This window comes from Zeus faber (assembly GCF_960531495.2).
Source record: "Zeus faber genome assembly, chromosome: 11".
Lineage (NCBI taxonomy): Eukaryota > Metazoa > Chordata > Actinopteri > Zeiformes > Zeidae > Zeus > Zeus faber.
Window position 1 is genome coordinate 26738675 of NC_137205.1, and position 15494 is coordinate 26754168.

The window sequence follows — 15494 nt, forward strand, 5'->3', positions numbered from 1 at the left end:
GCGTCGCTCTGCGGATGCAGCCGAGCGGCAATTTCAACTTGGCCATTTATTCCTAGTTATGAGCAGCTGGAGCACTCCGATCCCGATTGGCTCTCGAGTCCGGTCCGGGCTCCCCCAGCTCGGAGGGCTTGTTTTTCGGATGTGACGGCGTATCGCCTCGGAGTCGACTCGGTCCCGGACGGCGCCGACTCTGGGCGTTATTCTCGAGACCCCAAAATAGAAAGGAGTGTGTACGTAAAAGTAGACACGCAGTGTAATCTCATTTATGCCGGTTGCCCTTTCCGTCCTTGAAACAAGAAGAAAACAAAGAAGCACGTCGGTCATGGTCAAATTTGATTTCGGGGTTTGTTTTTCCTCTCAAGTTGGAACTTCATTGTTTTGGAGTCGGGCTTGCCACCGTCGTGTTGAAGTCTTGAACAACTGGCCCCGAATGAATCTGCTTCCGTCTCAGTTGGACCCGGCCCCTCAGTAAAAGAGAGCCCCGACGAGAACCCTGACGCTACTTTCTGAAGGGTTTACTGACGATTGCTGTGACAGTAAAGTGTGGTGGCCTGCAGCAGACAAATGTCATTATTCCAAATGACAATGACTGTGACAACAGCAACAAAATGTCAGTGAAACATGCAGGTATGTGACAATGTGAACATAACGTGATGGTTATGCCAATGTCACCGGAGCGTAACGCCAAGACACTTCACGTACGTAAGGTGGATATCGTGTGAAGCGTGAGACTGTAACGTAAGTGTCACGCAAACCTAAAGTGAAGCTGACATCAGGGAAACATCAGTGAAACAGGATTGTAACCAGATGGTAACGTCAACGCAACAGGAACGCAACCTGAACCAAATTGATGTTACATCAATATAACATCAATGTTACCTCAATGTAACGTGAATGTAACATCAATGTTACAATATAACATCAATGTAACAATGTAACATCAATGTAACGTCAATGTAACGTCAATGTAACGTCAATGTATCGTCAATGTAACATCAATGTAACGTCAATGTAACGTCAATGTAACATCAATGTAACAATATAACATCAATGTAACATCAATGTAACATCAATGTAACATCAATGTAACATCAATGTAACGTCAATGTTACAATATAACATCAATGTAACTTCAATGTATCGTCGATGTAACGTCAATGTAACATCAATGTAACAATATAACATCAATGTAACTTCAATGTAACGTCGATGTAACGTCAATGTAACATCAATGTAACAATATAACATCAATGTAACATCAATGTAACGTCAATGTAACATCAATGTAGCATCAATGTAACGTGAATGTAGCATCAATGTAACGTGAATGTAACATCAATGTTACAATATAACATCAATGTAACATCAATGTAACGCCAATGTAACATCAATGTAACAATATAACATCAATGTAAAGTCAATGTAACAATGTAACATCAATGTAAAGTCAATGTAACAATGTAACATCAATGTAACATCAATGTAACATCAATGTATTGTCAGTGTAACATCGATGTAACGTCGATGTAACATCAATGTAACATCAGTGTATCATCAATGCAACGTCAATGTGACATCAACACGACCGTTACACCAATGTAACACCCACTTAACCTTAATGTCCTGAGTGGGTGTGGGTGTGGGTGCCAGGTGGAGCCTCTTACCCAGGATCATGTGCTTGCAGTGCTGGCAGCTGGTGGGCTTGCGGAACACGTGATCCTGGAAGGAGTGGTTGACCAGCGGCCGGGGGGGCTTGGCACCCAGCGACGGGGAGGGGCTTAGCGAGGGCGAGTGGGAGGACACAGACAGGTTGGGGCTGAGCGACGGCGAGACGGAGGGCGAGCGGTCGCGGTCGAAGGGCGACTCCGACAGCGGCGGCGGGGAGGGCGGAGGAGGGTCGGTGATGAAGTCGGCGGGGAGACGGGCGTCGCTGTACGAGCGCTGGAAGAAGTTCTCCACACTCCTGCTGCGCATGAGGGTCTTGAAGGACAGCGAGCGCTTCAGCCTCTGGAGCTGGACAAACACACACACACACACACACACACACACACACACACACACAGAAATAAGTACATGCACGCACATACACATACACACATGTACAAATACATAATCAGAAAAATACACACACACAAACACAAACACACGCATATGAAGAAATACATAAACACAGAAATACACACACACATACACACACACAAAATAAACTCAAACACACACAGAAACACACACATATAGATAAATACCTACTGTGCACACACAAACAGAAACATACACACACAAAAATATACACACGTAAATGCATAGAAACACACAGAAATAAGTACACATACACACACACACACACACACACACACACAGAATTGCATGCAGAGAAACACACAGGAATAAATGCATGCGTGCACTCACGCAAAAAGAAACAAACACACACACACACACACCCAGAGTCAGAGCCAACAAAGCAAACACGGTGAGCTGTGTTCAGGGATCGGGAACAGAAAGTGTGCCCTCAGGAGAACCAAGCAATATAGCAGCACCCATAAACACAGCTTTATGATCTATACACCAGAGCGAGCGGCGATGACTCACCGAATATGAGTTTAGACAACAACGTTATTACAGTGTAATAACAGTAGGCTCCATCTGGCGAGAATACGCATCAATTTACTGCAATATCTCTGTTAGCGGTGACATGGTGGCCCCTGGGTGCAGCTGATAAGCCCCTTTCCTTTCAAACCCTCTCAGCTGCACGTTGACAACAGGAGCAGAGACACACAGTGTTTCCACGTCCGTATTGGTCGAGGGCTGTGGCCATGAAAGGAGGTTCCGTTTACACAGTGATGTCATGCAGCTGCACGGCCACGTCACGTATCGATGTGGACGGTAAACAAACATAAACAAAATAAATAAAGGATGATGTTTCGACTGACTTCATCTTCAGATCAACAAACTAAAACATCATGTAATAGACAGAATTTACGTTGTAATATAGAAGAAACTGGTCTAGAGTAGACTAATGGTAATGCAGAGTAGAGGTAGAGTAGAGGTAGATTCGAGTAAAAGTTGAGTAGAGGTAGGTAGAGTGGATAAATGTAGAGTAGAGGTGGAGTAGAGGTAGATTTCAGGGAGGTAGAGTAGAGGTAGACAAGAGGGAGGTTGAGAAGAGGCAGAGTAGAGTAGAGGTAGAGTAGAGGGAGAGTGGCGTAGAGGTAGAGTAGAGTTAGAGTGGCGTAAAGGTAAGGTAGATGTAGAGCAGAGGGAGGAAGAGAAGAGGCAGAGTAGAGTAAAGGTAGAGTAGAGAGAGGTAGAGTGGCATAGAGGTAAGGTAGAGGTGGAACAGAGGAAGGTTGAGAATTTGGATGTTGAGAAGAGGTAGAACAGTTAAGAGGTACAGTAGAGGTGGGGCAGAGGGAGGTAGAGTAGAGGTAGAGTAGAGGTAGCGTAGAGGTAGAGTGGCGTAGAGGTAAGGTAGAGGTAGAGCCGAGGTAGAGCAGAAGTCGATTTGAGGGAGGCAGAGCAGAGGTAGAGAAGAAGGTTGAGAAGAGGCAGAGTAGAGAAGAGGTAGAACAATTAAGAGGTACAGTAGAGGCGGGACAGAGGGAGGTAGAGTAGAGGTAGAGCAGAGCTAGAGTAAAAGTTGATTTGAGGGAGACAGAGTAGAGGTAGAGAAGGAGGAGGTTGAGAAGAGGCAGAGTAGAGAAGAGATAGAACGGGTAAGGGGTTGGGTAGAGGGGGGTGGAGTAGAGGTGGAGTGGCGTAGAGGTAAGGCAGCGGTAGAACAGACACCCTAGTCCTGAGTGAGAACTCCTCGTTACATCATATTTATTACATCCACTCATACTGACGCTGGCGCAGAGTTTTTCCACGCCGTCCGACTCGATCCGCTCGCCCCGCGATGAGTCACCGTCTGATAAGCGCTAATCCACCACCCGTCACCGCGTGACCGATGGACGCCAGGCGCCGGCGTATCCCGGACTCCATCACCCCTGGACGCCATCCGCCTCAGCATTGATTGGCCGGATAAACACAGCTCCCCCCGCCGACATCTACGGGCGTGGATGGAGACGCTTGTTTCTCCCAGGTGTGGACTATTTGTCACCCCGACGTCTGACACGCCAACGGTGTCGGTGATGGACTCGGGGGCGGTTGGTCTCCGCGGCTCTGGAAGAATAAATCGGGGCGGGCGTGGGGGGGGGGGTAATCGGTATGCCGCAGACGCCGCCGCTCCGTCTGCTCGTCTGCTTGCTCATTCAGCTCGTCTCAGCCAGAAACGCGACGGCTGCAGAGATCTGCTCCTCGCACCCGGGACGCCGCCGCGCAGAGGACGCCGCCGCTTTCAAAGCGTTCCCCGTGCGTCGAGATTAACGGAAGGAGTGATTTTTTGGGTTTTGAGGGCCGAGCTCCTCTGGGCGACCGCGTCTTGAATGCCGAAAGGTGGGGGGGCGTCCGATGCAGAGCGCTCGGGCCAAACATTGCCAGAATTGTCAGGGGTTTGTTATGAATGACGCAAGGTCAGAGGCCAAGGAGAGAGCGCCAAGGAGTCTCACGTCACAACAAAGTGGTGCCTCGTCCACGTTGTCCTGGAGGAATTCGGTGTCCCGGGCAAATGGGAGAGATTCCGGTCAAATATTCGGTGTTTAATGAGCTTGAAAACAATTGATAAGCAGGTTATAAAGGGAACAACATCATCAAGGCATGTTGATGTATAATATTATTATTGAATATATCAAAATAAAATAAGTCCCGTTCGGTCAACGTCGTTTTACAAAAACAAATATTAAGACTTGAAATCAAATAATTTTCCTTTATGAACAATAAGTAAGAAGTGCAGCTGTTTTAATACTGAAATACAATTTTGATCAAATCCAAAACAAAGTAAATATGGCAAGTAGGTCTGATTAAATAATACATGTCGACATATTTTACACAATGAATTTTTACCATCTGCTTTGGGTCGGAACTTGAATATCCCAAAAAACGCCAAACTATGGATGTGTGTCCCGACGATGCATCATCTTTCTGCTTCTCCTCAGAGTTCGGGACGCTGCCGCTCTGTCTCCGCTCCATGTTTACTGTGTTTACAAGCGCAACTTGTCCACGGGGGAGGGGGCGGGGCTTATTTCTATTTCGACAAACGCAATTGGTCAAAGGTGAAAGGTCCGCTTTAGGTCGTCCACACCGATTGGCTTACTGTCTCAGCTTGTCGAACGCGGACATGAAGCGATCTGCAGAATTTTTTTAAATCTAAATGATCAAGTCTATTTCATTTCGACATTGAGGGAAATAATCTGGCGATCATTATCGTTATCGTTTTGTCGCACCAGCACGAATTCAAATTGTGTTTTCGGGAAATATTTTCACCGGACATTATGGCCGGAGGGATTTGAATATATCCAAATTCAACAGATATTCCCGGTCAGCTCTGCTCTGCTTCTGACCCACGTTCAGATCATGAAGGGTTGTTGTGCTCCGTGGAAGGAACAAGTTCAGGCTTTTGTGGCATTTCCTTAATTTCCCTCTCGACCCGCCAGTTGGCTTCAGCACGCGCCAATTCACAACATTTTAGCGGGGTTCAGTGCTCCGACGACGGGTTCCACCCGCGTTGGACCGCGTCTGACCGCCTGGGGCTCCCTACACGCTGGAGCCAATTTATCCCTGAGTGCTCCTGCGGAGAAAGGGCCATTACAGTGACGCCGGCTTCGAGCAGCGCGTCGGGTTCCGCGTGGACTCTATTTCTGGATCAGTGGGCCGACGAATGCGCGGCCACAACTCGCCGAGTCCGCAACATGGGTGGAGCTACGGAGTGGTCGGTGGCGCCGGCGATTGGAACCAAGGTTTTCCCAGGATTGCGTCTCGCGGCGGGGGCGGACGACCGCCCCAATTTCTCCAGGTCCTCGTGTGCTGCGCGGCCCTTTACGGGCTCTGCTAACGACCCAGAGACGCCCCCGAGCACGTATCGTAGCGGGCTCCCGTGATCACGGGGAATGGGCTCCGACACGGCAGCTGGAGCGGCTCCGGAACACATGTCTCCATAACCGCAAATCTAATCAGTAGTCTGGGAGCGGCTTAACTCTCATAAGCCTTTGGTACACCGACCGAGAGCACGCGGGGGCGGAGGGGTTCGAGGCGACATTACGTGCAGATTATCAATACATGGAGAATCCAGTGAGGCGTCTCCAGGTTCCGTGACGTGTGTGTAAGTGCAATGCGTGCCATCCAGACGACGACGTTAAAACCCCGGCCCGAGCAGACAGACCGTCGGCGCCAGGAGATGTCGGCCGGTCTGTCATTCGGAATTAGCTGTGGAAAACATATCGTGGGCCGTCACCGCTGCTCGCCAGCGTGCGGTCCCCTGCTCCCGTGGTATGATTGCTCTCTTGGTATTGGAAGCGTGACAACGGGACAATCACGGTCGCTGGCGAAATTGATCGCGACTGCCACCCCGTGCGGCGCGTCCCCGCCGGGGGCGCCGGAGCCGGCTGAAGCTATCGCCTCGATTCTGGATCAATTTGAAAAACATCCCGATGCAAGTGACTCGGGGTTGACTCTGAGGGACTCCGAAAAGAAAGATTTAGGTCACAGTGAAATCTGGACATCTCGATCCCTGAGACACGCAGCTAAGGAACAATGGCCTCACAGCAGAAAACACATAAAAATACCTTTAAAAACATACTGTGTCTTTTGTCCACGTTTCTGCAAAGTTTGCGTTCCAACGCGGAGCGGTGCGCAGGTCCATCCGTTAGTCGACAGAAACGACAAACCTAACGCGCCTCACAAAACGTGTCACGGCCGAAGATCATCAAAAAACAATTTAATTTGGCTTCAGATGGTGCTCAGATCTCGGGGGGACGATAAAACTTTGAAACGCGATGGAATGTAAATCAAAAAAATGTTCCCACTCATTATATAACAGAATAAACAAACTAAATTAAAATCCACGCAGGACTACGCAGCCTACACCAATGCACACACACACACACACACACACACACACACACACACACAGAGGTGGTGCCGACTGAAGATCATTTGCTTGCATAACACCGTGCACGAAATGAATGGCTGTGTGCACTGTGACATGATGCGCAGCTCAAACAGATGTTTTGCAGCTCTGGACGAGCCGCCAGATCCACCTAACCCTGGATAACACTACGCCTCAAGACTCCAGTGTTGCTCCACCGATGCCTTGTTTATATGCGGTGGGGGGGGGGGGGATGCAATGAAATGACAGTGAAAGCACACCGCCGCCAGTATCATTTCTAGCAGCGCTTTACCGCAGCGGCCGACCGGAGACTCGATGGCTGGATCCCTACGCGGCCCCTCCTGCACGCTGACACGTACAGAAATGTCCAATGGATCAATAACCAACGGAGGGACAACGGGCTCGGGGCTCTCAAGGTGTCAGGGAAGCCACGTCTCTTGCCGGGGGAACATGCGGGATCCCCACCCGTCGTCTTTGGATTTATCGTCGATCGTATATATATATAAGTCAGAGGTACGGGGCTGTGCTCGCCACGCCCCTTTCAGTAACGTTAAGGTTGATTCACGGCGCGGTCCGTCCCCCCTCGGCCCGGTCCGTCCCCCCTCGGCCCAACGAGAGGAGCCGTGGCGCCGGCTCCACGTTTCGCCTTTTCCTCTCCTTTCCTGATGGACGACGGGGGATCAGCGTGGCCGCCAGCACGCGGCTTGTCGGCAGGAATCGATTCCCGGGACGGGAAGAGGAAACAAATCAGCTGGATCTGCCGGGGTTTTTTTAGCTCCTCGCCTACTGGTTTTTACCTCATCTGCAGTTTTTTTTGTTTCGTTCAGAGTAACGGGGAACGGGGACGTGCGGCGGAGCGCCGCCGATTGGGGGCCCTCCGCCGCTCTCGGGGGCCCTCTGGTGGACACGGGGGCCCTTAGCAGGCGTTTAGTCCGCTTACGCCTCACACAGGCGCGTTCGAATGTCTGAAGATGAAATATGAGATGCAGATGCAACTTTAATCTCTCTGTGCCTGACGCATACGCGTACGCATGCAAACGAAGCGCACGTGCACGCTAACACACGCACGCGCGCACGCACACACACACACAGACGTACACGCACACACTCTTTTTGTCTCCCATTGAGTGACTTGTAATGACCTTGGCGGAGTGATACACAGCGCAGCGTAAATGTCGGGATGTTGTGATGCTGGTGTCAGATATCAGTCTCATCCGAGGCTCAAACAGGATCCGGGCGTCAGAGAATGTTCCACAAGTGGAAGATTACCGAGCGCTCGGCGCGCCGCTGCCTGTGTTCTTACTCCCTTTTTTTTTTAATCTCAGCGGCAGAAGCCCGTAAAGATCCCAGTGTGGATTCACCTACATTCTTATTTATTCATAAGACCGTACCCAAAAAAAAACCTGATACCGAGAAATGCATCAAACATGTCTGCGATGAAAGCAAAGCAAATTGATTTTGCGTCGCCTCTTTAAATGCAAGGAGACGTGTCGTCTCGAGCGGAGAGAAAATGATGATTTGTAAATGACGGTAAACGAATGGTCGATATTATTCAGTAATAATAACAGGTTGACACTCTGCATGTATAAAATTGAGACTGCGGTCGGAAAAGGGGGCGGGTGCATACACACGGATGAAGCGTGCAGCTGAAGTGCGGGCGTTTAAATTCTGATGTCATCTCCCAGTTTGATCTGGTTACACAGACTGTGTGGCCAGTCCCCCCCCCCCCCCCCCCAGTGATAAACATTAGCTTAGGGAGGATGCTGCGTCCAATAAGAAAGACCTTGGCCTACTTCACTCCCTGCTCAGGAGAGCAAACTCATTAGTGCCCCTCATTACTGTTATTAGGTTCATGGAGCAGGTAAGTAGTTGCTCTTTACTGTTAGTGTCTGTGCACTGGACAGATCAGGTCTATAGTCAACAACCTCTACAACCTATACTGGTGTCAGTATGATTATATACCTGTCTCTAACCATATATATATATATATATACCCATGTAGATGGTTATATACCCTTCTAACTGGATATACTGTATACCTTTCTAACTGGTTATATCCCCTTCTAACTGGTTATATGCCCTTCTAACTGGATATACTGTATACCTTTCTAACTGGTTATATCCCCTTCTAACTGGTTATATGCCCTTCTAACTGGTTATTTACCCTTCTAACTGGTTATTTACCCTTCTGACTGGTTATTTACCCTTCTGACTGGTTATTCACCCTTCTAACTGGTTATATACCCTTATAACTGGTTATATACCCTCCTAACTGGTTATATACCCTTCTAACTGGTTATATACCCGTGTAACTGGTTCTATACCGTCTGACTGGTTATATACCCTTCTAATTGCTTATATGCCCGTCTCAATGGTTATAAACCTGTCTTACTGGTTATATACCCATCTTACTGGTTATATACCCGTCTTACTGGTTATATACCCGTCTTACTGGTTATATACCCGTCTTACTGGTTATATACCCATCTTACTGGTTATATACCCGTCTTACTGGTTATATATCTCTCTACCTGGTAATAAACCCGCCTTACTTGTTATATATTTGTCGTAGTAGCGGCCCTGTAGTTAATCTGATACTAAAGCTCTTGGCCGTCCTCTCTCTATCTCTCTATCTGCTTTTGCTTTCATGGTAATGACATTCCAAACAACGTCTCTTTTTACCTTTGTCAGTAATGAAAGAGAAAACATGGGAGGGTCTCCAGCTGAGATGGGGATCAGCTGCAGTTCAGTCCAGTTACATAAATTCAATCAACATTTGTATTTTATTCTTTCTCCCCATAACCATCGTAACTTGTTTTTTGTGTTTTGAATATAGTTCATGGTAGTATTTCATGTTTTGAGCTGAGATGCCCCTTAACCTTGTTTTTAAAAGGTTAAGGGGCAAATTCACAAAAGGACTGAGCGGCATTTGCGGCCGTTAAACCTGCACAACTAACACAAAAAGCAAGCGTCAAATTCCCAAAGCACCCGCAAACAGCGAAATGCGGCGCCACGCAAATAGCGCTGGTGTGCCGGTGCTATTTGTGTCTATCTAAACAACGTCTTATGCATACTGCACATTTGGCGCAAAATTGCCCCCTTTCTATGCAAATGAGCCTCGTTGCAAATAACGTCCGATTCACAAACACCAGCGTTAATAGCCACACGCAGTTAGAGTGAAAATGATTACCGTCGATTACCGAGAGTTGGGTCAACTGTGTGGAGAACAAAGAAAAAAAGGCAGCGGTGCGCGATCGTCTGCAGAGAGCTGGTGCGATCAAAGGGTATTTACAAGGGGTGTCATGTCTTTCCAGGGATATGTAAATAATATTTTGACATTATCATTATAATTATTATTACTGTCATGGCATCCTAAGGTAGCGAGGTCTTGAACGGGTAGTTGCCCGTGATGGTTTTTAAAAACGGACTCCAACTCCAAACTTTAAATACTTTATTGTACAAAAAAAGGCGTTACAAACGTTGACAAAAACGGTTCTATAGTTCAAGATTCAAGAGGTTTATTACTGTTGCACTTAAACGATATTGGGGAAAAAAACAACTCAAAGTTATAGGGAATAACCATTAAGTGGTCAAAACTGGCATCGAACCATGGAAGGCATTGAACTTTAGGACCATGGACGGCTCCGGGGCGCTGCACCTGAAAGGCCACAGGGTTCGGCACGCACTGAAAAAAATAAGCTTTGTGGCATAGCAAAATATATTAAATTAACTGTCATCATTTCTGAATTGTAATATTAAGATTCAATGAGAACTAGAATTTCTCAAGTAAAAATTTAAATATATGCACATTTTCTTTGTGCAATAAATGAACTGTGTGGGAGAGTACGTTTTATTATAGATTTACTCTTACAATTTAAATGTGTTAGTCACTGCACATAAACCCAAAAATTCGAAGTAAATTTTAACCTAAAACTATAACGCGTTGGAATCGGCACATCTTCGCAATCAGAGGTCAAGTGGCAGTCAGCAGCAAAACTTTATGGCCGTGATTGCGCTGACATAATCATTAGCACAATATCTTTGTTGGATCGGACGCTGAGCCGGCGCAGACAGAGGGGTGTTATTGATGCGCGGTTCACGGTGCTATCAGCGGCCCCCATCCATTTCTTTGTGAATTCACCCGTATGTGTACGTTTCTGAAATGGCCCATCCTTTTCTCCCGGCCGTTTTGCCGAGAAAATATTTCATTTCGATCCATTGAACGAACCGCGGTTGATTTAGATAACCTGTCACTGCGGTATTCAGTAACAGATTAAATACAACCGCGGCGCAGAGGAGACACAGAACGAGTGGAATCGCCGAGAAGATATCTTTGCCTCCGCCGCCAGCTTTCAATAAAAGCCTCCATTCTCCCTCCCTTTCGCCCCCCGCGCCGGGTTAAATCTCCCCAGAGAATCCCCTCTGTGCCCCCCCGTACACCCCCTCTCCACCAGGAGAACTTCGCCCTGTGCACTGTCCTGGCACAAAGGTCACCTTCCAGCTCCGACAGGCTGCGGAGACGGCGCGGGGCCGAACAAAGAGACTTGTCAGCTTGAGCCGCTCGAGACGCGCCTCTGTTCCGCGACCGCACACACACACACACTTCAGCTCGGCCACGGAGATGAGCCACGGCTGTCAACAAGTGCCGGCGGAGGCACAACGCGGTCCTGAAATTCATTACACGGACCAAATATCCATCTGGTAGCTGGAGCGTCTGTGGGTTGAGATTCTTCTTCCTGTACCCTAACCTCCTCTGCTGTGACCTAACCACCTCTCTTGTGCTCCAACCTTGTTTTGTGTATACCCTAACCTCCTTCCCTTTACCCTATCCTCTTCTCCAGTACCCAAAGGTACTCCTCTCATGTGGCCTAATGTCTTCTCCTGTGCCCTAACCTCCTCTCGGTACCCCAATCTCCTCTCCTGTTCCCTAATCTCCTCTTCTGTTCCTTAACCCCAATCTTGCATCCCAACTTCTTTTCCTGTACCCTGACCTCCTCTCTGTACCCTAACTTCCTCTCCTGTGCCCTAACCTCCTCTCTGTACCCTAACCTCCTCTCCTGTGCCCTAACCTCCTCTCTTCCCTAACCCTCTCTTGCATCCCAACCTCTTTTCCTGTACCCTAACCTCCTCTCCTGTGCCCTAACCTCCTCTCTGTACCCCAATCTCCTCTCCTGTTCCCTAATCTCCTCTTCTGTTCCTTAACTCCTATCTTGCATCCCAACTTCTTTTCCTGTACCCTGACCTCTCTGTACCCTAACCTCCTCTCCTGTATCCTGACCTCCTCTCTGTACCCTAACCTCTTCTCCTGTACCCTAACCTCCTCTACTGTGACCTAACCACCTCTCTTGTGCTCCAACCTTGTTTCGTGTATACCCCAATGTCCTTCCCTATACCCTAACCTCCTCTCCTGGCCCCAAAACCCCTCCTGTGCCCTAACCTCCCCTCCCCTGTCCTGCGCCCTAAACTCATTGTGAAGGTTTAATGCTGAGCTGCCACATAAATGTTCATCAAATGTACATGGAATAGATTTTTAGACTCCTATGAGAGCAGATTCCCAGTGACCCTTTAGGGGCAGCCAGTTAATGAACTAGTTATTTGACAAGGAGTTCCACTGAGACGGCCATTAACCTCTCACCTCATCAGAGGATAGGGCGGGGGGAGTCCGAGGGGTCGAGGCAAGAGAGGGAAATGTGCTTGGTGCCCGCTCCGCGCACATCTTGGCCTACAAGGTGGAGTTTGCAATTATATGGATGTGGTGCTGTGGCTGAGACACCGAAAAACCTGTCCCGAATATCTCTGTCCTAAATATCTCCAACCACCACGAGCAAGGATCATCAATCTCATGGCACTGATCGTATTGCATCAATACCATCAAGTATTACAATATTCCATGGCGTTAGATGTCAAATTTCATGAACTAGGTAGTTTTAACTGTGATTTATAAGAATGAGTCAGTGAAAACGTCGAGTGAATTTCCTCTGGTTACTTTTCTTTTCTTTTTGGTGCACAGAATTTTTTTTACTCACTATTTCCAGCACAACAAAAGAAAACAAAAATCTGAAAAAAGCTGTTGAAGTCAGGGTATCAGCGCTGATAGAAGATAACTAAGCATGGAAGAGCCTCCCCGGGGGAGAGATAGGGGAATGTGAAGTGATGACCCGGAACGATGCTGCCGGCAGATTTCTCACTCCCTGCGTTTACGGAAGATTATGTTCCTTCCAAATCAAAGGCCGTGAGGAGATTTCGTATTGTGCTCCCTCAAAATGGTCCAACGATATATAATAGCCAATATATTCGGGCCGTGCGCTCGCGATACGACAAAAGGTCACATTCCAATATCAGGGACATTGCGAGACTATTAAAACAGAGATATTGGGGTTCTGCAGTTATCCGTGGAGCTGTCCTAATTATTTCATAATCACCAGATTATTAAGGAATGTTTGAGACGGTCATCATCATTTCGCAAAAATCGTTAAGATTCCACAATCACATTTCCTTTCAAGAGTCAGGAACATTTTATGACAATATAAGAAATGTTGAATGTGAATTACGTGCATTTCCCTCCAATTTAATGTTCCAATCTTCATAAGGCGGCTGTGTTTTATTACACTGTTATAGCCTTATATTATGATAGTGGCACAAAATGAGCAAAGGAACCACTGAAGTCATTAATCTCAATTATTTGTATGACAGGTAATCGTCAATTAATATTTCATGATCGTGACATCACTGTTAAAACAAGAAAATTAAGAAATGATTATTCACTTCAGGGTAGGGAATAGTATAGTTGCAGAGACAAGGTTTCATTGTTGTTTAATGCCAATTTGCAGGGTTTCTGCAGCTGAGTTGAGGCAATTAGAGCAGTGAACTGAGACTCAATTTTATGTGGTAACTACAGAGATAGATGCATTTCCACTGCTTTGTGTTTGTTCTGTGTCTCCTCAGTTCTGCCAAGGTTGATATTTATATCTGAAAGGTTGGGGTTGTATTTTTGTAAGTAAGTAATAAGTAATTTGTGGAGCTCTAGGGGGCGCCACTGACAGTCTGAAGGTATGATTTTATATATATATATATATATATATATATATATATATATATATATATATATATATATATATATATATATATATATATATATAATTGGCTATTTAATTTGATAAATTATTTAGAAGAAATTAAGTAATTGCAAACCCCCCCACCCCATAATATTTTCATAAGACGCCCTTTGGGCTTTGGGTGTCTTTGTGACGTAAGCTACTGACAGTCCAAACCTTTGAGTATTGATCGCAACTCGGTAGTTTCTGCAATTTGAACCAGTTTGTGGAATCACTGTTTATTTTTTACATCTATAAAAAACATTATAATAGAATCAGCCAATGAAAAGACGGTTTGACTACAAAACATGTGATGAAATAGTTTTGAGGAAAAGTTGTATTGGGTGTGCACAGTAACCGGGGAAGGGTTATAACAGCGTTCCATTAAAATGCACCAACTGGCATGTAGATACGGTAGATGGATGGATGGATAGATAAATAGATGGATAAATAAATAGTTAAATAAAGAGATAGATATATAGATAGATAGACAGATAGACAGACAGACGGATGGACGAGTTGCTGACGTCAGGCGCGACGTCATAGTGCATTTAGCATAGAGTGAATAAAACACTTTCTTTTTTAAACGCATCAATCACTGTGGATTTGATTCGTATCTCAAAAATGGTTTGTAATTAAAGTTCTTTTTTGAAAAATGTGTCCTGGGGTCGCAGTATCCATAGACTTGGTTTGCACTTTAATTTCTGAGGACACTGCATGGAAGGATGCTGTGAAATTGCATTTTATCTTCGTCTGTCAATCAGCATTGTTCTATGACATGTCTCACTTGCAGATCCCACGCTGCTCTTATTCTTTGTGTCATTCGTGGCTGTGAGCTGCAAACCGAATGAAGACCTGACCAGAACTGAACCTGTGTCTCCAGGGGTCCCCCCCCCCCCACCCCTCCGACACCACCCCACCCGGACGCGCAGCGGAGCGGCTACTTGCCTTGGAGGAGACCGGCCGGACGGACACGGTGCCCGGGGAGCGCTGGAGCTCCGGCTCGTTCTCCATCTCGCTGTTCTCCGTCATCATCCAGGAGAAAATAAAATAAAAAATAAAAATAAAAACAATATCTACGAGGCAAAGCAAAAAAACATTAAAAAAAATACAAATAAAACTTTGAAGCCCCTAAAGTGTGCGCCGGGGAGGATGCGGCTCCATCCGTTCAACGGGACGCGCCGAAGCCATTTGGTCCAAGGAGGAGACGCGTCTCCATGGAGACTCGCGCGGACGGGAAGGGGGGTTAAAAACGTCTGGACGCCGTCCGGTTTGGAACTCCTCCTGTGCCCCCCCCCAGGGGGTGGGGAAGAAAAGTGCTTGAGAGCGATATGTGCGTTTAAACAAAAAAAAACAACAAAAAACAAACAAACAAACAAAACAAAAAATAAATACAGCCGTTTGACAGCGCGTTGGGG

The 15494-nt window shown here is 46.9% G+C and overlaps 1 protein-coding gene across 1 annotated transcript in view; it reads right to left on the reverse strand.

The window, feature by feature from the left end:
* Positions 1-15111, reverse strand: part of LOC307237380 (SH3 and cysteine-rich domain-containing protein 2-like) — a gene marked incomplete at its 5' end in the record, with an annotated part of 36186 nt that extends 21075 nt beyond the window's left edge. The window contains 2 exons of the mRNA XM_080010093.1: positions 1665-2013; positions 15025-15111. Coding sequence (XP_079866219.1) covers positions 1665-2013; positions 15025-15111 — 436 coding nt within the window. The remainder of the gene's footprint in view (positions 1-1664; positions 2014-15024) is intronic.
* Positions 15112-15494: the final 383 nt, after the last annotated feature.